This window comes from Prenolepis imparis, unplaced genomic scaffold, assembly GCF_030444845.1.
Source record: "Prenolepis imparis isolate NDT839.2.m4 unplaced genomic scaffold, iyPreImpa1.0 SCAF_5, whole genome shotgun sequence".
In the NCBI taxonomy this organism is placed as follows: domain Eukaryota; kingdom Metazoa; phylum Arthropoda; class Insecta; order Hymenoptera; family Formicidae; genus Prenolepis; species Prenolepis imparis.
Window position 1 is genome coordinate 3,910,950 of NW_028141163.1, and position 25,622 is coordinate 3,936,571.

The window sequence follows — 25,622 nt, forward strand, 5'->3', positions numbered from 1 at the left end:
TAGGATATGGATTATAAATTAGATATACCGGACAAAAGATATGTATTATCGAAAATCTATAATTGATAGCGATACAAAATTGTACAAAAATATTTGTTCATATTCTGTTACATATTTTATTACATCTCGATTTTAATAACTGTACATTTCTGTGATGGTTAAAAGATATCTATCTACTCTTCTCTCCAAACGATTTTTGACAACTACTTTAATAAATACGTGCATCATTGAGATTCAACGGAAGACGTATTATCGCTCTCGTATACTGTTTTATCGAGACATTAAATTTGAGTATATAATAAGATAGGATAAGATTTAAAGAAATTTAATTAAATTAACGGCCTATTTTACATCAGTATCGATATATAATGCTTTTTAATCAAAACTTATATTTGCGATATTGCGTCTTCCGTGCTAGATACGTGGTGCATTAGCGTAGTAAATTCAAAAGAATGAGATTGACATTTCGAAACATTTCTTTTGTTAAAAATTTACTCGGCAACGTGATAATACACTCTTGTCTTACTACGCCTTTTAGACAAACCGGCACGCACGTCCGATAACAACGTGAATAATATTAATATTTCCACAATATATAAATTAATATCTTTTTATCTAAATCTTAGATTATCGTATTAATTGTTTTCGTATAAAATAGGGACTTCGAACATAGAATGCTTTACCTAGAATCCGAGAATACTCCGGGAAGATAAGTTCGGAATGCACGCTGCACTCTTTCGTCACGGGGCAACCCAGGACTATATCCCTGGGCGCGAATTATCCCCGTCTCTTATGGTATCATTATACGCGATTAAGTCCCATTATTACGCGAGCGCAATCATTTCTGCCGAGTGCGCGACTCGCCGGCTACGGACTCGTCGGTCACTGGACCGGTTCGTTTTAACGAGCGAGATCGCGCGCGGAAGGGTTCTTTCTCTCTCTCTCCTTGTTCGCGTATGATGCGATGGAGAGCAGGCAGGTCCCGAGTAAAAACGGTCCTTTCAGTCTCGAAATCGCGGAGCGTGTTGAAAGCTTATAAGTTGCGCCGCGCGATACGGCTTAACGATCTTTGGTCACACTTACTTTCTGTGCCCTTCTACTCGAGCACATCTTATTTCGCGAAACCGTCGACGCGAGCCGGCTGGTGGTCTGTGCTCTCCTCTTGCTCTCCTTTCCTTTCTGTCTTTTCCGACAATGCGACGCGACATAATGAAGAAATCGGCCGACCGGTCGAGATTAAATCCTTCCGCTGCATCCTGCAACATGTAAAGCTTGATAGTCGTCCTATCGCGAAACGTTTATGTAGAACAACGCGCCTACACTGAGATAATGATAAATTGCGAGTGAAGGGGATGGATTATTTTTGTTTATCTCGTAAACACATTAAATGCTGATGAAACACAAATTTGATGAATTTGCGGGAAAATAAACTAAAAGTTTTGGACGTGTCTAATTCTGATAATAAATTAATGCAATTTAGAGAAATATATATCCATTATTGTGTGTTATTAATTGCGTTGCAAATATATTATAACGGTAATAAATCCCATAACACTCAATGTGTTAAGCTCGATAAATCCCGATTCAATTTAAAGAAAAAGATATTGCTCTTTTAATAACATCTTCAGATACTTCATCGCAGATTTTTCAAATTCAATAAAATTTGTATAAAAATTATATCATTATTTTATATAACTCACCTTTGCTTTAGTTCATTTTGATAAAAGATTATCTGACGAACAATAATATTTTACACATCGTTGTGTTACTTATATATTATAAGGAGGGACGTTTTCGTTCCTAAAAGTATAAAAGAAGCTGTATTTCTTTTATAGAGCGGAAAGAAAGCAACGTCCCACATTTTTGTCTCCTTTCTTTCTTCTGCGAACGTTCCACTTTTTTTCCGCTATTGTTCCGCCTATTGTTGCCAAGAATGCACGGTCATCCCCAAATCTCGGTCGCGTGAAACAACACCCGGGGCGCGAGGAGGCGAATCTGCACGGGGCGATGCCTCCGAATCGCGGGCGAATTATTTCCGTCTCGGGAGTATATGTATGTATATACGCGGCGCTCTTGTTTATGACTAATTCATTTATGTAATTTCTCACTATATACTCTTCCGGATGCGCGTGAAAGAGATTATTACGGAAGATAGCAGCTGTAATCGATGCATCCTGCTCTAATTACACGCGAGCGTAACTCCGCTTTGCGTTAGGTTCTAGGAAGCGAAGAAGCGCACGAATCTAAATGTGACGGCTCGAAGCATCGAATCGCGAACGATTACCCCTTGTTGCATATACGCGGAAAATTCCGACATAAAAACAAGGACGGTAATTGCCAATAATAAAAGTCTTGGCAGAAGAAAAAAGGTAACATTTGTAAATAACGCTTTATTTATTCGCAAAGATAACGCGGAAAAGAGATATCTCTCACATTCATTCTGAGAGAAACATTCTCATATAAATGGCTATTACCTTTAATACACAAGGTTTTTCTTTTCCCAACAGATTATGAATTACGTTCCTCCCGATTGCAAATTAAACGACTTGTCTTGGAAAAACAGCTGTAATTGTAGAAAATAGAGGCATCGCGAGAGAAAAAGAGAAAGAGAGAGGAGAAGAAGAAAAGCTAGCGATTGTATGTATAAATAACGTTCCATTTAACAAGATTTGACAACGTTTTTGCTGGGCAAGATAATTTTCTGAGGAGTGAACAATTGGAGCGACTTTTTTATATGTCACATTTTTGTCAAATTTTGACGTTTACTTACTGCAAACGCTACAATGTTTCTCGTCGGAACCGTCGCCGCATCCATCCCGGCCGCTGCAAGTTATCGCGTCGGAACGACACCTTCCGTTGTCGCACCTGAAGGGGCAGAATCTCGCGCTGATCCGGCCGCGATTTCGCGTCCTGCAAGCACCCCTGGGTTCGTCGCTGCCGTCTCTGCAGGACACCACCGCGTTGCAAAATTCGTACGCCGGCAGACACTGGCCATTGTTGCATCTGAACGAACCCTCGGGACATTCTGCGAACACGGATCGAGAGAAATCTCGCGCGTGTAAATTAAAGCGGGACTGGCACAGAATGTATATAAAGCGAAATGTTCATCCCTTTCGGAAGAGAACGATAATAATTATGACTATAATAATCGTAATAAGTCCGTTAAAAGAGGATGTAAAAGTTGGACTATAGTAAAAATAGATGAATTTAATTTGAAAAGAGATGAATCTCCTTTCTTCTTAAATTATTTATTTTTAAATAAATAAATCATATATACCACAAACTATAGTTTTTTATATTAAAAATGAAAAACAATATAAAAAAATCTCAGCAAAAGAATACTCAACCTCGAGAGCTTTTTAAACACAATTTACAATTTTAAAGAAAAATGTTGAAGTATGGTTTAGGATTCGAAATACGCTATGATTTAAAAAAATGGTTCAAAAATCTGTCCTGAAATTATTCGATGATAAAATAAATTATCAAATTTTAATAGAATAATTTACTAAAAAAATTTACTAAGAAAAAGGGACGAGGATACCGACTTCGCCGATTGTTGCAGCCGATTTCGTCCTCGCCGCGTGGACAGTCGCGGTTGCCGTCGCACAGCCCGGACCTCGATATGCAGACGTTGCTCTCGTTGCACCTGAAGGCCTGCGACGGGCATCGACGACGACCGGTGCACTCCTCGTCGGAACCGTCGGCGCAGTCGGCTTGGCCGTCGCAGACGAAGAACCAGCTGATGCAGCTGCCGGTCGACCGGCACTGGAACGTGCCAGGCGCGCAGCCGGTCCGCCGCGCGTTGCAACTGCTATTCGTTAGGAAACTGCAGTCGCACACGCCGCCGATGCAACGCGACATCGGATCGGCCATACGGCACTCGAGATCGGCGATGCACGGCAGTCCCAGGCTGACGGCCGTCATTATCGTGCTCTCGTGACGATCCGTCTTTATTGGCGCTGAAAAGCGGCGGAGGATCGGGTGGAAATTAGACCGAGTTACGGTATATCGCAGATGGAGAGCGCGAGATACGCTTTGATTCGTCTATTTTACAAATTATACAAATTAGTTATACACAAAGAGAATTTTCTCTTAGAATTTATCCTGAAAATTATATGGTAATCATATATTTAATTAATTTTACTAAACTGTATAGTAAAATTAATGAAACAAATTTTATATTTTATTGTGATAGATATTATTATTTTTATTGTGATAAAAATATTAATTAAAGAAATTCTCATAAAATTCTTTCCATACCATATTGTTCCAAGACTACCATGATTTTCAGGATAAATTCTAAGAAATTCTCTTTCAGTGATAAATATAAATAAATAAATAAATTTTAAATACTCGCAAAATATTCTTGACTTACTAGATAAAATGATTGGTGTTTTAAAATATAAGAATGTTATAAAAATGCTCTCTCTCTCTCTCTTATCTCTTACCAGACGTCGAGGTCGTTGTGATAATATGAGCGGTTTCGGTGACTTCTGCCTCGACGACGATGGCATCGTCGTCATCGGAGAGCTCGTTTGGTCCGAAACGATCGTTGATTCCGGGTCTCAATGGCGGTCTGGTCACTAGATTCACCGGTATCAATTGACTGGGAGCTTCCGTCGACAGGAGCATCGTTGCGTTTTTCAGCCAGGATATCTGAACGCCTATTCAGAAGCAAGGTCGAAGAAAATCTCGTCATTCGGAGATTAATTCACAAATTATCGCACCGTTATCTAATTAACGCATTTTAGGCTGGCGTGAAAGAATCCTCAAAAGTGATAATATAAGATAATAACACTTTCGTGTGTAACTTGCGTGTGATTACGTTGCACGTGCAGAGTACGAGGTTCTCTTTGTACATTCACGTTCGCAAGGAAGTGCCACTCGTGTTTCGCTAATGATCGCGCTAATTAAGAATGCGCGAATCGCCTCATCTCGTTAATCCGCTCGAGCGCACTCGGGCTGGAAACCCGCGCACCGGGTCTCCAACCCGCAAATTCCCGTTGCGACCGTGAAGCACACGGAAAAGCTGATTACCGGATAAAAGACGCGTGAAACATGGGAAGGGAGGGAAAAGCGAGGGGAGAACGATGATATAGCTTGATACAATTTCCCATACTACGAGGATTACTCTACGGGAATGTTAAGTGGCTTATGGAGAAGTCAGGTACCAAATGTTTGCTCGTTACCCGTACAAGTTTGCACACTCGATGGAGCACGAAGTTTAGAAACGCAGTTCCAATTCCGTGACAACCTCGAAGTGCTTCCTTTTAAACAGGGTGACATAGACATTTTTTCATGCAAGAAATGAATCTCCTGACAAAAACATTATATAAACTTTAAAAATATCAAATACATAATTAATTATTAGATTAGATTAATTTACTTATACAAGTGACTAAAATACTATTAAATTAAATATTATTTATATATTTGTACTCTTATTATTTTTAGGAAAAATAATTTTTAAAAATAATATTTTACTTAAATAAAATAATTTGCTTAAATAAAAATAATTATTTTTCATAGTCTAGCTGTCTTTAAAATAATATGCTTATACTATCGCCTTAAAATAATTTGTAAGATTTATTCTGATAAAAAAAAGACTTTTGATGTTGATTTACTTCTAGCATAAAAAAATCTCTTTTTCTTCATCTCTATACTTTCTACACATATTATTTTTATAATTATACCTGTATCTTGTTCTCCTTGAGTCTCGCCCTTTTGTTCTTCGGTACCAGTTTCCTTATCGCGTTCGTTTTCGGTGACGTCCTCTATTATCGGGTCCTGAGGAAGAGGCAGGTGCTCCGGAAGCAGCGCGGGTCTCACGAGACTATCGAGTCGACACACGTCGCCTTCGCGACGCATCGGCGCGGTGCATTGACAGCGGCCGAATAAATCCGGAATGAGAAAATCGCAATGCGACTCCGGGTCCCAGAGACGACAGTGAGCGTGCTCGTAACACACTTCGCCGAGCTTCGCAGCTGCAAATTAGATTAGTCTCCCTAGATTCACGAAACATTTACGCGCATCATGAGTCAATTTCACATTCGATTTATTAAACTATCTCTGGAGCAATAAAACTTTCTATCTTTTAAATTCGTGGGATATAATCAAACTATATTCGTAAATCTCAAATAATAACAAATTGAATTTAAAAAAATTTCTATTAGCAAAGTCTATAAAAGATATTAATACATAACAAGTTTGTATTTTTCTTTGTAACCAATCTTTGCAATTTTTGTCTTTTGATTTATAATTATTTCGTAATTTTTTTTTAATGCAAAAACATAATACTAAGATGTAATTTATGATTCAAGCTTGATTATTTACGAGAAACTGAGAATTTATTGCAAAATAGTTATATTTTATAGATATATACCAAGTATAAAATCCTGTAAATCTTTATTATCTTTGATTATTATCTTTGGTTTATGCAACATAATCTATGTGTGAAATATTTTCCATATACTTTCATACATATAATAAAGATTGTTAGCGTAAAAAGATTCGCGGAGATCGTGGCATCGGAAATGACCGGTTGTCAGCAATCGAAACTGACTCTCGATAAATTCGCGACAGTGAAAGAGTATACCTGGTATGTATTTTTCCTGGAATTCCATTTCCGAGACAAGCTATTATAACATATGCGCGTCCGGTGAGCCGCAGAGAATAAGACTATATAAATGAGAATGTTCCCCACGTGATACTCTAACTATACTTCGCCTAGTTATTCATCATCGATCCTTTCACCGATGTGAGTCACTCGACGTCGCTAATAATCCCCTTAATGTCATGCCAAGATAGCTTCCAGCAATAACCTTAGGGAACTCAAGCGACTAGCTTATGGTGCCCATCGCATCCGTGTATTAATATAGCGATCATAAATACAATATGATGTCATTGCTTCGCCATTGATCATAATTAAATCGATTTTTATTTGCAATTTTAATTCACAATTTTAATGTTGTTATCTACAGAAATTGATCATAATTTGATTAAAATATTCCTCTAGATCAAGAATAATATTAGCATTTGTCATGCATTTAATTTTATGCATTTAATTAAAGTATATTTTTATAAATGAAATTTAAAAAAATGTGAACAGAGCGCGCGCATTTTTTATTGGCGTATTTTTGTCGATTTTATTTTATATTTTGCGATACGCAATTAAATTTTCTACGTTTTTCTAATTTAACGCGTTACTTATGGTAAAATGTACTTACGTCCCAGACAAGTGTGTCTGCGGAACTGCAAGTGTCCCTCTTCACATCTGCATACGCCCTCGAGGCAGCTACTGTTCGCCACTTTCAGGGAGCATTGTTCCTTCACGAGGCAATCATTGCCCAATAGAGTCGCTGCAAAGTTAGAAGAAAGAGAAGCAAATTTTTTAACTATAGCATATAAAGTGACGTCTCTTTCCTTCTCCATTAAAAATAACAACAAATATTAATAAAAGATTTTTTTCATAGAGATAATTTGTTTTAGTTGCTTCATATTATATACATTTTAAGTGTCTTTTTAATTCATATTATATAATTAAAATAATTATATTAAGCAATTTTACTTCATACATGAATTTATCACACACAATGTAAGATTTTAATTTTTTATTTTTACTTTGATCTTTCTTGCAAGAATGGACGCAAAGCGGTACTAACAAGAGAATCTATTTTGGGCAAGAGTGAGCTATATGGTTGAAGAAGATAAGAGGGTACTTCGACGAGAGACTTACATTCGAGACATTGAGTATCATTGTAGCCGGCGAAGAAGGGCTGACACCGGCAATAACCCAAGTAGCAATGGCTATTAGCGATGCCAGCCTCGCAGTCCCGATCTCGGTTGCACTCATCGCCAAGTCGCACACTTGTCGAAGTGGGCGAGGATGAGGTCGGTCTCTACAAGAAAGCCGAGAATGAATTGTGCTCTCCCTTCAGATGACCTAGTTCTGCGAGTACTTTAGACACAGTAGCGTAGCTAGAATTTTTGTTTTTGCACGACGAGAAAAGAAGTAATTTATTTATTTATCGAAGTAGAAAATTGCTATTTATTTCGAAAAAATTAATTAATAATAATAAATAACTATAATAAATAATAATTGTCGATCTATAATTTTCTAATCAATTATTAAAAGCCTGCTAATTTTTTAATCATTTTTATTTAACACTATAAAATTTTAGTTAAATAGAAAAATTTTAAATATGCTAAAAGAAAGAAGATTTAATCCAATAATAATTATATAATATGAAAAAATAGTTTAATAATAAGATAAATTTCTAAGATTTTCTAATTAAACATTTATTTTCTTGATTTGATGAATTGTTTTTATCTTTGGTTTCTTTATTGCGAAACGGGGGAATAGATTCGAGTTTTAATTTAGCAGTTTTTATTCCTTATTCTCTGTTTAATTATTTGTTACAGCTATGTCTCTAAGGTTGCTGTGTTTTTCTTCAGGAATGCTTAATGAATATACTCATGAGGGTATACAGTGTTTGCAAATGTCATATATTAAGCTGACACAGAATGTTTAAATCAATTATTCAGCATAGCATTAAGTTGACGAATAAGACGTTGCGAATCGATTTAACAGCGTTATATGTGTACAATAACTTCAGAACTTTTAGAAACTACCAGACAATCCGGTGATCAATTGCGATTAACAGCACAACGATTTCAACATTTTTCTCTTTATTTGTTTTTTTTTTCAATTTTTATTTGTCCGATACTGTTCAAATATTTATGTAAGCTTCATAGATTTCTCATTCAAATGCATATTCTCAAATTGTAAAAACGACACTTTTAAGATATAAAGACCAACATTTTCTTGCTTTCAATAAGCATATGTGCATCTTTATGCATCTCATGACATATTGAGTAATAAATTTAATTTTTTATAGTATATATTTATCATATATATATACCCCATGTTCCGATATTATTGCCAGTACTGAAAATATATAATATACGTAACGTAAACTATAGCTTTTTAGTACTGGCAGTGTATATCGGAACATGCCCATAGTATATCTTTTAATCGATCGTTTATAGTATATCTTTTAATCGATCGATCTCACATGTTTATGTGCATAAATTGAATATTTAATCATCAAATTAATATGTATACACGTAAATTAATATGTATACGCATACACGTTTTTATTTTCTGGGTCATTCGTCCTACATATAAATTGGCGCATTGCGGGTGCATCAAGGTCGGGACGCCTCGTGTGTATCGCGATGCTTTTCACGACGGGCGCGGATTTTAATAGCGAGTTCTTCTTGTGACCTTTCAGAAGCCGCTTCCGTGCATTGCTATTCTTTCGCGCCGAACGTATATTGTTGGGTGGGTGCTCGAGGCGAGTACGCATGCAGTTTCTCTGTTTCTGCTCTCCCTAGTCGCTTCTCGGTTTCCCACGATTTACAAACAATGCCTGTGCATTTTTGCGCATATTCACGAGTCCGGTGCACTCGGATGAAGTAACGTATGGTTATTTCGTTGGTGTCTTATAAAAATTAATATCTCTTTTCAATGTATAATAATTATAATTAATATGTTGATCTTTTGTTAATGTATTAATTTTTTAAATATATATTATAATTAATATATGTATATAAAATATTGTTATATCTTTCTTACGATTAAGGTTTTATCTATTTACAAATCTGAAATTTAATTTGGAAATTTCTAAGAAAAAATTAGTTTAAAATTAAACTAGAAATTCATATAGAAAAAAATAAAGCTCGAAAATTTTTAAAGTGACAAATCCATCTATACTTATATTAAGAATGATTTGATTTTTATATAATTTTCGTAATTTTTTCTTCTCTCCGAACGAAAGAGACTCGAACGCAAGTTAACATCCCCACATTTTTCACGAGAGTTACATAATTTCATTTATATATAGAAAAATAGACAAAAAATCGCTCGCAGAGTGCTCCCTTTTTCCGCTTCTTTCACGTCGCTTCTTTTTGCGGGAATGCGGAAATACGTCGACGCTGCGGGGAACGTAGCGCATGAACCGCTTAAATCGCCCGGTCGACCCTAGTCCGTGTACATACATATACATATATATGTATGTATATCCACGACTTGTGGAAGTGGAAGTGGAAATGGAAATCGCTCGCGCGGCAGATTCGCGGCTGCACGCTTTAAGCACCGCAAGGTGACACGACATCCGTTGCGCGCGTATGCACCGTTACAGGATGCCGCGCGCGTCTCTCGGTGCAATTTTACTCGTCGAGGAGAATCGTCCGCGAATCATCTCGCGCTAAAACGGGCGCTAAAACGTTAAGGTCGAGAGTAAATAATGCGCGAGAACGTATTATCGTCGTAAGCGCGAAGAAGTCGTCTTACTTTATGACGCGGCGGATTAGCGGACCGATGCATCCCCGATGGGGATCGGGAGATCGGAAACTTTAACTAAACGCTCGTCCGAAAGAGATAAATGTCTCCCTGAATGATCCGGCGGGGATCTCGGGACTTCATGTCGTCCTAAAAAGAGAGAAGAACTGCGCTCTTTAACTCCTCGTATTTTTCTAAACTGTTGTGTTCCGCCGAGCTCGCTCGAGTCTGCGGTCTTTTCTTCCGTTTTATTGCTCTTCTTACAATTGGAAACGTAAAGTGCAAGAGAAAATATATCCTCTGGAATTTTCTAGGGGTAGAAATGCTATTTTTTTGAAAAATAGACCGCGATTATACAAATAATAAGTTTTTCCGGTTAAAGTACGAAGCGAAAAATTGATTAACGTTCTTTTTATCCGCTTATATTTTCAAAAAAATATATAAATTATTTATATAATAAATATATATTATTATTATTATTATTATTATGAAGTTTAATATTTATTAAATATATTTGACATACTATATTAGTTATATTAATCAGTTTCAATTTTTTATATAGAAAAATATTAAGAGTTTAGTAAGAAGATTCTTTAAAAGTAGATTCCTTATTTATATACATGCAAATTTGTATGTGGGACATGTAATAAATAAAGAACTCTCTATTATTCCTCAAGAAAGAAGATTACGAGCACAATTCTAAAATAACGACGACGATGAAACTTTTTGTCGTCAAGATTTTCACGGTCTTGATTATTTTAAAATTTCCCTTTTAGAAAGTTACAAATATCGTAACTAATTGTGAGTCTCGTAAAATAAATATTGCAAAAATCCTTAAAAATATCTCGACTCGATTTATTAATTAATCACTCGCAAATAGAACTTTTACGTCATCTCGCGTTCTACGATATGGCACGCGGCTTTTGCAAGCAAACGGAATGAAGCGGTCGATCGGATGCATCTGCGCATAACCGGGATACGTCTTCTAAGATGATAGAATCGTCGAGAAACGAAATTACAGGTGCACTCCGGAATCACGAGTACAACATCTTATACATTTGGCGGCGATAATATCTGTAAACGCGCCGCTCAAGCGGAACCGCGGATATTCTCACGTCTCGCACGTCGATGAATAATGGATGAGTTTTCCTGAATGGACGGGCGTTATTTCAACGGTGTGTCGGACACAGGGTCTTTCGGAAAAATCAAAGTAAAGGCATGTTCGCGTCACGCTTGATTCTCCCGGGACGCGTGCGTGCCATTATTCATTAATCTCCGAGGAATGTTGCTGTTACCTATATTAGTTCTTTAAAAAGAAAGAAAAAAGAAAAAAAATGCGAAGCATGTTCATCCTTTCGTGGCGAGTTTTCGTTACGTGGCTCTTGCGTAGTCACGCATATACGCGGAATATATTGCAGGGGAGAAAATTAATCCGCCTCTCGCCCCGAGAGGAGGAGAGAGAGGGTTTAATCGGGCGTTGCACGCAACGCTGCGTGCACGTGGAAATGCAGCGCACGAGACCAGCGTGCGCAACCGGCGCTGCAACCTCACAAGGGAGTAAAGGGGGACGGGCAGGATGAAGGAATTTTATATTCATCGCAAGCGCCTCCCGCCGGCTCTTAATTACGCCTAACGAGCCGAGCCAATTTAAACGCGAGATAGAACAACCACACGCGGCCGTTCTTCCGAGGACAAGCGCGCGTCGAGGACGAGCTCCATAACTTTCCGGCTCTCACGCGGAAATTCCGCTCGCGCTTTTATCGCGGCCTCGAAGGATGAAACGCAAGGATGTCTCTGGGTGAAACAAACGCATAAGTCCAGATCTATAGAAGAATCTAGAAGAAATAATTTTAAGAACTACCGAGATAGAAAGATAAAAATTATTCTCCCGCGAAACGAGTATGATTTAATCACGTTTTCAATTACGACAGAAAGTGAATATACAAAATAAAGAATATACAAAATTATAATTATCTTTCATGTCGCAGATTGATAAAAATATATATTCGTTTTATATATTTATTTTATTTTTCAAATAATAGTTTAATTCTCGTCCAGTTTAAAAAATCCAAGATCAAAATTTTTAAACTTTTTTATCGAATTCTTAAGAAAGATGATTTTCTTTAGAAGTTCAAGGATAAGTTTGCGTCTGCGGTTGCGTTTCCGCGAAACAGACCGCACGTCGGACAGACACGTGGGTTACGCGATTTTCTCGTTCGTCTTTCTCGCAGCTTGTGGTTAAAGTGTGGTTTAGTTCGATATAATTGCGCGGATGCTCCAATAGGATATTGTGGAATGCGGACTGGAGTCTCTCCGTACGCTTCCTTCCGGACGTAATTCCTCTTATGGAGAGTGAGCGTGAGAGGAATAGGTCGTCCAATCGCCGCATACAACTTGCATGCATATAGATACAATACCGTAATATAGTGAGAGATATCTCTTAAATGTTCCATTATTCGATAATAATACTAAACAATATTCTATATGTAAAAAAAATTGGTCTAAATGAATGAGAGAGATGATTAGATTACTGTAACAATTATATAAGGAAAACATTCTTTTTAGAATATTTTTTTCTCAACACTTCACAAATTGATGAATAAATATTGAGAAGAATTTTTTCATATCTCTTCTCGCTAAGAATTATGTATTTATCATAGAATATGTTTAACGTAGGTTATTATAAACACATAAAATGCATACTGCATTTATATGCAGTATCAATAACATTATTATTTGTTTAATGAAGAGAATCCAATCAAGAAAAAATTTAATATAGAAAATATTAAATACACTACACGGTATTCTTCTTATTGTTTCAAAATTTTTCTTCTTTATAAATTACAATTAACGATAAATTAATATGGTATTGCAAATTTTTTAGTAATGTATGATTATTGATCGTCATTATATAATTATTTTATTTATTACTCTTAATAATTTTATAACCATCATTAGATGTCTAAAATCCATTAAAAAATAATTCAATATTATCCCAATTGTTATTATTAATAATGTAAATGTAAAACAATGTAAATGTAAAAAACAAAGTAGCTTCAAGTTCCATTTTGCTGTTTATTTTTTTTATATTTGATAAAATATGACTTTGAAGAATATCTATTTATTTATTACGTTTCTATGAAATTTGTATCATTATCAACTGTTTTATTTGTGGAAATATTCATGTGATATGAATGGATATAATAGATTGAATTTATACAACACTTTACAATGTATTAGTAAGTTTTATGTGCATATCTATTATTTAAAAATTTTTAAATTATTATTTCACATATTTTTAATATTGTATATGTATATTTTACAGTTCTAGAAGCATACATAAAAACAAATTTTGCATCCGTTATTAATAATAATATTAAGAAAAATATAGGATGTGGATCAATTACTGATGGCACGTTTAAATTAGAAGTCAATATTACAAATTTTGATGATAATGAATATCTAAAATTAGATTTGTATAAAGGAGATAAAATTGAATTAATAGGAACTATGCAAAATTTAGGTAAAAAATATTTATAATGGTTTTACAAAATATATTATTTGTGAATATATATGTTATAATTATTTTAATTAAAATTGTCTTATATATTTGTACGAGAAATTTTTCTTTTTCTAATATTAATTTAATAAGAAAAATCAAGCAAATGGACTTAAACTAAACTAATTAGATTAAATTTACAACAAATCATTTTTATGTAAATTGTAATTTTGACGTTTCTGATCTTGTCTAAATCAAATTAAATTAATAATTAAAACTTAATTAATTTATTTGATCACTTTCAATATTTTTTTCTTATAAATAATATACAAGGTGTCCCAGAATAAGGGATACACCTGTTAATGGCAGATTCCTGGAATTATTTTGAGACGATTTTTCCTTAACAAAAATGTCGAGATACCAATAATTTTTGAGTTATAAGCGATTGAAAATAAAGGGTTTTTCGCAAACTAAACCTTGTGGAATTAAAATAATAATAAATTCACATTCTTCAGTTAATTTCAGGTAGAGTTTACTTTAATAGAATTTTAATTTAAGGCTTAGTTACAAAGATACATGATGGCAAAAATTGAGAACATGCAAAAAATGATGAATTCTCTCGACATTTTCGCTGAGGAAAAATCGTCTCCAAATGGAATTCCAGGAATCTGCCATTAACAGGTGTACCCCTTATTCTGGGACACCCTGTATATTATAAAGTTTCTTTTTTTGCAACAATTATTTTCAAGTTTTGTTCACATCAAATATTTCGCTTGCAAAATATGTATGCATATTTTTGTGAAATTTAGAATACCTATTAGTAAATTTTAATTTATTATTAAAAGATTATTTCTTTTGTCATTAGTTTAGTTATTTTTTGTCAACTCTTAATTCTTCCTCCTATGACTTAAATTTTATAACTTTTTTCTTTATCTCTATCTCTCATATTGAATAATATACTTAATTAATTAATATATTAATTTTATAGCTGTTCCACCATATTTAGTGGTTAACGATATTAAAGATATATATCCCAAAGAAGGAAGAATGCCTTTAAAACAGTTAATAAAAGCCGTTCAAACGCCTAAAAAAAGAAAGGCAGAAAATAATCAAGTAAATAGTCTACCGCAATACCAGTACATAAAAAAAAATTATATTCGCAAAGAAATATTAAACTATAAAATTTTATATAAAATAACTAATGAATAATTTTATTTTAGAATCAAAATAATCAGGATAATCAGAATAAAAATATAAAAATGTCATAATTATTTGAAAATTACGTTCAATCACGTTTTTATTGCAAAAAAATGCATACCTTGTAATAAAAGTTAGTTCAGTTTTGTTAATATAATATTTAATAATATTGTGTTAATATTTAACAATATTTATCATATCAGTTATTAACAATATTTAATAGTATTGAAAATTATCATATTTAATTAAATAAATAATTAATATTGTTTCTATTTACATTTTTGTTGCAAAAATATTTATTTTGTTCATAAATTTTTAATATATAATCATATATAATCAAATATGGAATTATAGATACAGATTTTAGATAGAATTTAGATATATTTTAAATATATATTATATTTTAAATATATATAATTATATATTTCTTTATACACATAATTTGTTTTACGTATTTATTATTTTGTTGACTACCAAGATAAACGTTTAATACTTGACCAAGAACGCATTTTCGAAAACGCAAAACATAAAGTCATCCATGATTAATTACATCTTTACGTAGATTTATTCCCACTTTATCACACGTTTGCCCTTACGATTTGTTAATCGCCAAAGCAAAAGCTAATTTTATTTGAAATTATCTCTTTTTAAAATTAAAAGAATATACATTTTCGCAATACAATATCATATATGATTCAAAAAGACAATATCTTCTTTTTTATAACAAGTAAAATAAATAAATAATTAATATTGTTTTTATTAACATTTTTGTTGCAAAAATATTTAATTAACTGTATATATTTTCAAATTATTGAAATTATATAATGAATTGAAAATTAAACAATGTCCGTAAATAAAAGCGCGCGCGTAGCGCGCGCCTGTATTGTTCTAGTTATTAATAATGTAAATGTAAAACAATCGTAACGTTTGCTTTCATATAAAATGAGCAAGATGTGTTGTTTACATTTTCATCCGTCTAAAATGATTTAAATATTTCCTTGTTTTTTTCATATGATAGATACCATATTGGTAAGAAGCTAAACATATGGGTAATAAGACTTGTAGGTGTCAACACTCAGTCGTCAATGAACGAGAGTAGAGGCGCAACCCTAATTGTAAGTAAATTATTAAACTTTTCGATGAAAGACAGAGAAGAGAGATTCGGTCTAAAACAAGAGAGGTGCATTGTTGGAATATTTCAATAAAAATTCTTTAATCAATCAAACGTTCGCTGATATTGTCGCGCGTGTTTTCCCTTTAAGTCTATGTGTTTCTTGTCAATCGCATACAAATCATCTTATTTAATGTAACAATGTAACAATGTAACAACGTAACAATGCTTCTTATTGATCGCCACCATCGTCATGGTACCCTCGATATTCTCCATCGAAGCAGATTGTTACAGTTGCTTATTCCTCCGCAATCGCATTATTGCGGTTATGCACGCAAATGCACACGCACACACACAGAATTTCGCATGCGTGTAATGCATTTTCTCTCGGTTTTGCGCAGAGCGCAGTCTACATTGTTCGAATAATTCTCTTCGTGAAAACGACCGTAAACGCGTGTAAAGCATCAAAGAGAAACACGTTGATGAAAAACGCGAATAATAAAGGAAGTTGTTATAAAAAAAATATAAAAAATATTTTTTTTTTCCTCAAAAGGAAGCGAGCGTAATAAAAGTTGAATGTGATTAAAGAATTCTTTCTAAGTTAAAGTGTAAAAATATTATGGGACATTAACATTCCTTCCAACAGTTTAATTATTATATTTTTGTGCTTCGTGTATAAAAGATGTTTAGAAATAATTATTATATATCTATATAAATGTTTCCATAAAATTTCTATAAAACAGAGGTAGATAAATTTTTATAACTTTAATTATTTAAATAAAATAAGAGAGTATTATGATTATTTTATCTTAAATTAAAATCCATGACACCATAAACTAATAATAAAAAAATAAAAAAATAATATTTATAGATTCGCTTAATTTATTCGTATTACATAAATTATTCCGTTTCGTATCTCTCAAAAGAGATTGAGAAAAAAACACTCGTATTCAAGATCGAGATCCGCATTCACAATTACATCAATCTTGTAGCACCACGTTGCTGTGCGAGGAGTAAGGTGCTTAAACGCGGACAAGCGAGATCCCGCGCGATCGTAAACAACCGCGGGGTATATCGCGGATAATTTATGAATCGACCGAATCAGCGAAGGGTATCCGGAGGGATTCGGGAGAAGTAATCCGATGTGGTACCATTAATTATCGTTGCGCATGGTTACGCGACGCGACGTTGTAAATTCTGTCGCAGCTGCACGCGCGACACATCGCACGCGACGCACGATCGACAGGGCTACACGTATCGTATATATATATATGTATATACAATGTACGTAAATGTCCCGAGTGATAGAATTTACGAGCACGTGTCACAAACTCTTGTCACACCGACGATTTCACGGTCGGCAACGCGCGAAATAATTTTCACGTTTCGAGGCCTCTGCACACGCGATAACATTATTCCGCATGTAAACATCGCGATTATCACGATGACCGCGATGTTTACATGCGGAATCGAAATCGATCGATTATTGTACGTTACGCTATTTAATTTATAGAAGCTTTGTTTTTCCCAGCTTTCGTCTATAAGATTTTTCTGCTTTAGATCGATCTTTCGCTTGCAAGAAATTGGAATGTCACGTCATTGTGTCTTTTCATTATTTCGCTTGAAACATTTTTGCGTACCTTAATATCTTGCATTAAAATTTTTTTTAAACGTAAAATATATATTTTTGCTATCTTTAATGCATATTTTTTAAGATTTATAAAAATCAATGTTTCACAGAGTTAAATTAATCTTGAATTATTTTCAAGATTAGTGACTCATAATTTTAATATAGCACTCGCAATAAAACAAAAGATTTTAATATATCATTCTATGTATATTTTTAAAAATAATACAGTTATATAAAAGAAATTTTTAAAAAATAATCATTTTGATGTCAACATAAATTTGATTTCAAAACTGCAAGCTTATAGTATCATAACTTTGAAAAACTTGAAGCTACGTAAGAAAAGCTATTTTAAGATATAATTTACTCTCTACGCTACATCTTTTATATGTATATGAGACGTATTCTCTCTAGAAAAGCCTTATTCTATTTTCTCCAACACGTTACGTCATAGCTCTGATACGGTAAAGTATGTTTCAAATAATCTTTTTTGCAATCTTTTCAATTTCAAACTTCTTAAAATTGCGACGTAATAGAAACCGGAATTGTAGTTTGCAAAAAAGAAAAAAATTACGAGAAATAATTCTATTCGGGGCTTGAAAACAATTATTTTTATCGAACTGTGTATCAGACTTTTTCCTAAAACAAATAGCGCTAGGTGTATCCTTATACAGAGCATATCGATTATCGATTTCAGATAACTGCTTGCCGCGATAACGTTAATTTTCCCAACGTGACGTGCATATCTCGCGGTCATTAGTCTCAGGAAAACGCGAAAAATTGAATCTGCGAGAGTAATTGCTGGACGTCAATTATTTCGATACTTTCTGCATGGAAATATCGAACCGGTCACAATTATCCTGTAGGATACCGATATACATATATATTCTCACATACGTATATGTCAGTAACTCGAGTATTTTCCCGGTTATCCGCTCTCGACCCATGGTATTATATACATGAGAATTGCGCCCTACATGTATATGAATTATATTCAAGAGCAAAAACGAAGGGCGAGATGGTAAGAGGGGACTCGGGAAAAATACGTCAGCAAGAAAGGCCGCAAAAACCTACGAGAGACAGCAAACTGCTTTCGCGATACTCTTAATAGCTGCTGCCTGCATCTGCAATCTTTTCGAGACGAACGTTAATCTTCTTACTCTAATCATTCACATTCCTGTCAATGCTTTTCGTATGCAAATCGTACATACACTGCAAGTTGCATACTATGTTGCGGCATTTCTCTTGTTAAGTATATGTCTATCTCCGTGAAAAGTATTCTCCAGTCGTTGTACAGGATGTTCTAAGATCTGTATCAGAGAATCTTTACATCCTTCAAATCTCAAGATTATCAATTAATATCAATTAATCTTTCAAAGTTGATTTTATATATTCTACAATAAAATAACGAAAAACTAAAATAATTTTGAATTATAAACAAGTAAAAGCGTGAAACTTTTGACAAATTTGATTATCGGAAATGAACAATTTTTATTTCAATAAAATTTTAATCTCTTGAAAGAAAAACAGAAATTTGATGTAGAAAGCCATTAATTAGATCTTCGTTGAGAAAATATTGATTTTATTTTTTTGTCACAGACTGTACTCTACTTGTTTATATTTTCCGTGTAGAAGACATTTTCTTGAACATCCTCTACAAGCACATCTAACATCAGTCTGGCGAAACCGCTCTCTCTCTCGAACGCGAAATGAAGTCGCTCGCAATAACAGAGATGCGCGACAGCGGCAAGAAAGGCGAAGGTACGCTGCATAATGCGGGGAAAAGGAAAGAAACGAGCCAATATCCAGCCGTATCGGGACTGCAGATGGGATTGCAAGTATCGCAACTGCAGCCGCATGCGAACCTAGGGAAGAAGGCGGGTTCTGTTTGCCTGCAAATTGGCCCCCGTCGTGGTCGTCGTGGCTGATCTGTTTTCCCCTCGTCCACGGAAACAATAGGTCTGTTCTTGTTAGTGTGAGCGGGAACCTAATGAAACTCCTAGCTCAACGAGCGCGAGGTCGAGAGAAGTTACGCGATCGCGTATTTCTGCGATCTTTGATTCTGAATTGCAAAGTGAGGGGTACGTTTTGTTATAATATATAAAAGTAGTGCGCTTTTTACTAAATGTGTAAATATACCGTGCCATAGAATTTAAATCAGATTGCGATTAATTCCGGCGACACGGCATCAGCGTAGAATTTCATTTGTAAATATTTCCCAAACGATAAGAAAGTCCAAGCACATTCCGATATTCACGGACGGTTTTGTTTATTATGCGTTCTATTTATTTAGGATCCGAGAGAGAGAGAGAGAGAGAGAGAGAGAGAAAGAGGGGCGCAAGTTTCTCCCTTGACGTCTGTTTGCTTGGTATACCCGAAAATTATTCAGTCTCTCATAAAGTCACCATTCCTCTCGCTTCTCTCAGAGACACCTTTTCCTCCCAAATTTTTTTTTCCTTCTGTTTTTCCTTCAAAAGCCTGGCTGTATATTAAATGCTTGGTGCATTTTAAATAAGAATACGCAATTGAAAAGACCAGACTCCCGTTGGGGAGCAATTCGACGCGTCTGAACTTTTCCTCGCGACGCGAAAACAGAAGTTGATCGTGCTCTTTCATCGGTCAAATTTCGACGAGTCACGCACACACATGCGCTTCCCTTTCCTCCCCACCGACGTTTAATAAAAGAACAGCTAATGTTTAATTCAATATTCCACACGGCACGCCGAATCGCAAATGAATCGCATATGCACACGTTCCGTTAATAGGAATACGAAATGACGTATTGAAGGCACCTGATCGGAAACCACAATTCGTTGCTCGCTTACATGCTAATTATAGATCAATTTCTCGTTTTATTTGCTTTTAAAAAGAAAATTATTTGTTCATAAAAGTTGGAAACAAAATAAAACTGTGATATTCCAATGGTTTCTGGTAAATATTTATGAGCGTGAATTTTTATTTTGAACCTCCAGCTAAGGGTGAAGAAAAAATCTCTAAAACGATTGGTATTTTGTTACCTTTTTTCTAATAAAATATAAAATCACGATCTAGAATTTGTGTTACTTTTTGTAAAAGTAGTCGATATATTAATTGCATGTCGAGAGGATCGATTCATTCCAAACAAGTTCCCGGCTATTTCCTTAATTTGTCCACTTCTTACGGGAAAAAGCACCCGATATATAATGGGCGTGACACCTTAATGAAAGAGAGATAATCACGGCTACATCATGCTATACACGCGGCCATCAATACGCGCGATATTTTATGGCGGTTATAGGGTGGTCGTTAAGGAGGTTTAAGCAGCTTGAGGACGGCGCTACGTTTCGCTCGTATATGCAATTTTAGCCGCGCGCGTTTATAAAGTAAAATATTTACTTCTCGTCGTCGGAGAAAGGGAGGGGTCGCGATAATCCAACGGGGGATTATGCCACGGTCCGGAATGCATTCCTCTTTAACGCCACTCGCATATTCAACGAACAACGACACCTTCCCGACGACTCGAAGCCCAGAGTCGACGGAATCGGAGTCCAACGACCCGGACGACACGTCGGCCGGGAGAATTATCGCGATTCTACTTACGTAGAAGAGATGACGCGCCGATAAAATTAATGTTCATCCTGCCGAAAGATGTGACTTTTGGTACCGACAAGCTAAAACTGAAACGGAATTGACAATCGACGTTTCTAGTGAATAGCTTCCTAGAAAAAAAAGGACTTTACGGTATAGACATTGATAGAATTTTAATCTGAGGCTGCCCGTGCGAGAGGGGGATGGCCTTGACTCGGGTGAAGGGTAGAGTTACCGGTAGCACGAAAAGGATCGTGCCACCTGTGTGTGTTCGTTACGTGAGATGTGTAATAATAAGAATCTATAACGGTTCGGCAAAACCCACGCGCGAATAAATACGTAGGTATAAGAATGATAATCGTTTAAGCTGTCGATCATAGAGACGAGTAGGAAAGAATTTATTTCGCCCACTATAGCACAGAGAAGAGAACAGCTATACGTCGTTTGGAAAATAAACAGGTGGATACACTCAGACACATGTTTGAGAAGTGAGATAATAATCAAGAGATGAAGAATAAACTTCCTAATATAATTTCCTTCCGAGATAAAATTAAAATTAAATTTTTTGCAATTCATTCTTTTATTTGTACAAACTTCTTTGGCTAGAAAAAAAAAATATTACACGTGACGTTTCGTGCGATAATTTAAGACACATTTGTGGAATGATATAAATTTTCATCGATACGATTAATAGTGCGATAAGTATATTTCAGTATCAGTTATAATAATGACTTTTTTTGTTCTTGAGTCACGACATTTAATTACCACGACGTGTCAATTACTTTCCCCCCGGACCCCATCTGGTTAACACATTAGTTATCTCGAAATGGGATCCACGCAAACAGATTATAGCGTCACGTTACACGCGAGATGTATGTACACCTGCATTGCAAACAATCGCGTACTCGTCGCGCGAGTCGTATTCACGTGTCGAAGCCGCTTCGGCGCTCGCTCTTGTCGATGTCACGAAGGGAGGAACGACCCGCGTTAAAATCTAAGGGGGGGAGACACTCTTGTCGAGTGATTCGCGCCATGAAGCGATTCAGACTCACCAGGCAATTCATCATCATCGTGCACAGGACGAGGATCGTCCCACGACTTCCGCGCATTATTTCCGCTTTGCTGGCCACGCGGCCTCCTCCGTCGAGTCGATTTCCTGCTTCACCTGCGGCCGTATATGTGACCGTGTATATATGTATATTTTATATATATATATTTATATGTGTATCTGTGTATGTATGTGTGTACGTAATATCAACGCGCTCGCGCCGATGTAACAAGCGTGATCGTTAGCGTTGCACGTCGGGGGTTGCGTGACGGCACGAAAAGGATATAAACGAGCAGCGGCGGACGCCTCCTCCGCGGTGCGTCTACGCGTACGTATGGATGGAGGATGACTGAAACAAGACTGAAACGGACCCCCGGCGACTTGGCTTTCGGCGCGGGAGCTGGAACGGAGCAAAAGCGACTCGTGGGGCCCGTGACTCCCTCCTCTTCGCCACGGTCTCGGACTCCCCGCCGTGTTCCCTCTTCTTCTTCTTCTTCTTCTTCGTCTTCTTTGATTTTCTTTCTTCGGTCGGGCGAGGAAGCCAGGTTTGCCAGGGACTCTTTAGAGTCGCGTGGCGGTAGACACTTTGTTGAGTCATATTTTTCAAGTAATTTGTATAATGGTTCCTAGATGAGTATTTTAATTATGATTTCGTTTAATCAATTTTTCCCCATTTTATTCATGTCTCTCTTTCTCTTTTATTTTTTTTTCTTTAAAGTCTCTTCAGCTTAGCTTTTAATGGGGTAACAGTTATCAGCAGCCTTTAGCTTCTTGATGATAAAAGTAGTAATAAAAAAGTAATGGAAAAGATATTTTTGAAATTATTTTTTGCTTGCATAACAAACAGAGACATTTGCTTTTAATCATAATTTATTACACGATTTTTGTGATTAAAGAAGATCACAAGAATAGTTTTAATTAAATATATTTTTTCAAATAATCTAATTATTATAAATAAATTTTTTTATAATTATAAATTTTTAACAATATAGTTTACAACGGTAGAATTTTTTTTCTTTCCGTACTCTTTCTTCTTTAATTCTTCTTGCATCCTATTTTCTTGCATCATGACAAACAGACCAACACTATCTCCTATGTATATCTTCTTTTCAATTATATAGGTAATTCTTCTTGCATTCTGTTTTTTCATGACGACAAACAGACCAAAACTATCTCTTTTCTTATTTGTATAAGCACAAATCGCGCGTTTTGAGAATCGCACTAAATATAGTACGGCGTCACGCTTGGAAAGTCGGTGAGATCTAATCCGTTCTAATGATGATCGCTGCTCGAGAGCGCAACACGCCCATAAGAAAATTGACACAAAAGAATCGCCGAGAACGGAAGAGCGGCGAAAAAACGGCCCGATGGTCTCTCTTGGTTGAGAGCGATTTTTTTTTTGCGACGCGTCGCGACGAGACGACGAGGCGATTGGAAAGGCGTGGAAAGGAGCGAAGAAACGCGTCGCCTAGATTAGCGAAACAAGAAGCGACGCTGAACTACGTCGGAATGTAAATCGAGAATCGACGAATGTGCCGCAAGAAATGAAGGGACAGAAGACGGTAGGAGGAAGTTGCGCTTGCAAAATTGATCGATAAATCGCTCCGGAAAAGAGAATCGGAGCTGTGACTGGCAATCTCGTCTTAAAGACATGAATTCTCGGGTCAATCTTATTATCGCCCCGGTTATATCTCCGTTATCGATCGCGATTCATCCCATCCGACGAATCTCTCTCTCGAGTAGAATCCCGAGTTGGCGCGGATCATCGGTGGTGGATCGTTGACCAGGATCGTTCCAGGACGTTGCCCTGATAATCGTTACCTCCGGGATACGATATCAAATCGTAACCAATTCATTATGGGCAAGATAAATAAGCGGTTATCTTATGTTAGTCCTATTTCGCCGGTTAGGGTGTATGCGCAATCGTATCTCTAAACGGTTCATTTTTAGCGCCGATAAAAGATCGATCGTCGAATCGATCCTCCTCGCGGGCGATTCTCATCTCGAAACACGATAACAATCGCGCTCGTACACCTTGAGCTACAAAATTTTAATATTATTTTTAATTTAATTTAATTTAATTTTATATTCTGTGCTATTATATAATATTAGACTTTCTTTTCCTTTTTCATGGATCTTCCAATACATCAAAAATAAAATTTAAAAAAATGATCTCTATAGAATCGATTGTTTCTTCAGCAAGCAATATCGAGAGAAGAAAAATTCGGAAATTTGCCGCAAGTCTCGCAAATGCAATTAATCGTTTCTCGTTACTCGCATGTATCTTTAATGCCTCATCTGACTCGCATGCACCTGATCTTGCAGCCAGACTTATCAATCTCTCTTAATCTTCCATCAATTCTACGCGCGCGATGGCGCCGAAATCAGGCTAATCCGCGACGCTGATCGCCTGATGCGGATAATAACAGCCTCGACAGACGCCGCGGTAGCCTGCGGTTTTGCTCGGCGTTATATACACGGCTGTAAACACCGTTACGATTTCAAACAAATGTTATTCTCCAGCTCCAGCAGCCAGCCAGCCAGCCAGCCGGCCGGCCGGTCGGTCGGTCGGTCTGTTACCCCGCTGATGTTCGTGGTCAGATGACTTTGCGGGCTGTCGAGACACGCATACTCCTATTTAATGCGGACCATCATCATCGACGCATCATCATCATATATACGCACACGATGCGATGCATCACGGCCGCCCCGCGCTCTCAATGAGCGCTAATGGAAAATATTTTTCTGCGCTCGCGGTTTTAATATCCTGTACCGTTCGGCCTATTACACTTTGATTTCAGTCCTATCTTTCCCCAACCCGCCCCTCATATGTGTGCCATATTGCGCTGCATCTCCAACGTGTCATTTCGTCCCGGAGTCAATTATCAGCCGGTGATACGAAGTAAAATGGGGAAAGAAGCGAGGTAAAGCGTCCGTCTTAGACCGCAAAATGTTTCCTCGAGATGTTAACGTATATATAGAGACGAAATAGTATCTAGAAAATCTTCTAATCTTTGATAATTTTTCACGAAACCACGTTTCTTCTATATAATAGGTATTTTAACGGCAAAGTAAAGAGTAGATAATCAGCGAATGCCTCTTGCGTCTTCCTGTACCTTTACAGTCGCATAAAATAACGAAAATGTATTTTTCTCAAATATGAAGAAGCGATACTTTAACACAGTTGAAGATTTTTATGTTGTAGTCATTAAATTTTAAAGCGGTTATTTA

The 25,622-nt window shown here is 36.0% G+C and overlaps 1 protein-coding gene across 1 annotated transcript; it reads right to left on the reverse strand.

The window, feature by feature from the left end:
• Impe1 (Ecdysone-inducible gene E1) lies at positions 1-22,776 on the reverse strand. The gene is made up of 8 exons (XM_083037480.1): positions 22,396-22,776; positions 7,736-7,898; positions 7,227-7,358; positions 5,694-5,984; positions 4,449-4,664; positions 3,546-3,959; positions 2,771-3,025; positions 1-1,256 (listed from the first exon to the last, which is right to left on the reverse strand). The coding sequence occupies exons 1-8, from the start codon at positions 22,450-22,452 to the stop codon at positions 1,237-1,239; spliced, it is 1,548 nt and encodes a 515-aa protein (XP_082893606.1). The 5' UTR covers positions 22,453-22,776; the 3' UTR covers positions 1-1,236.
• Between the last annotated feature and the right edge of the window lie 2,846 nt (positions 22,777-25,622).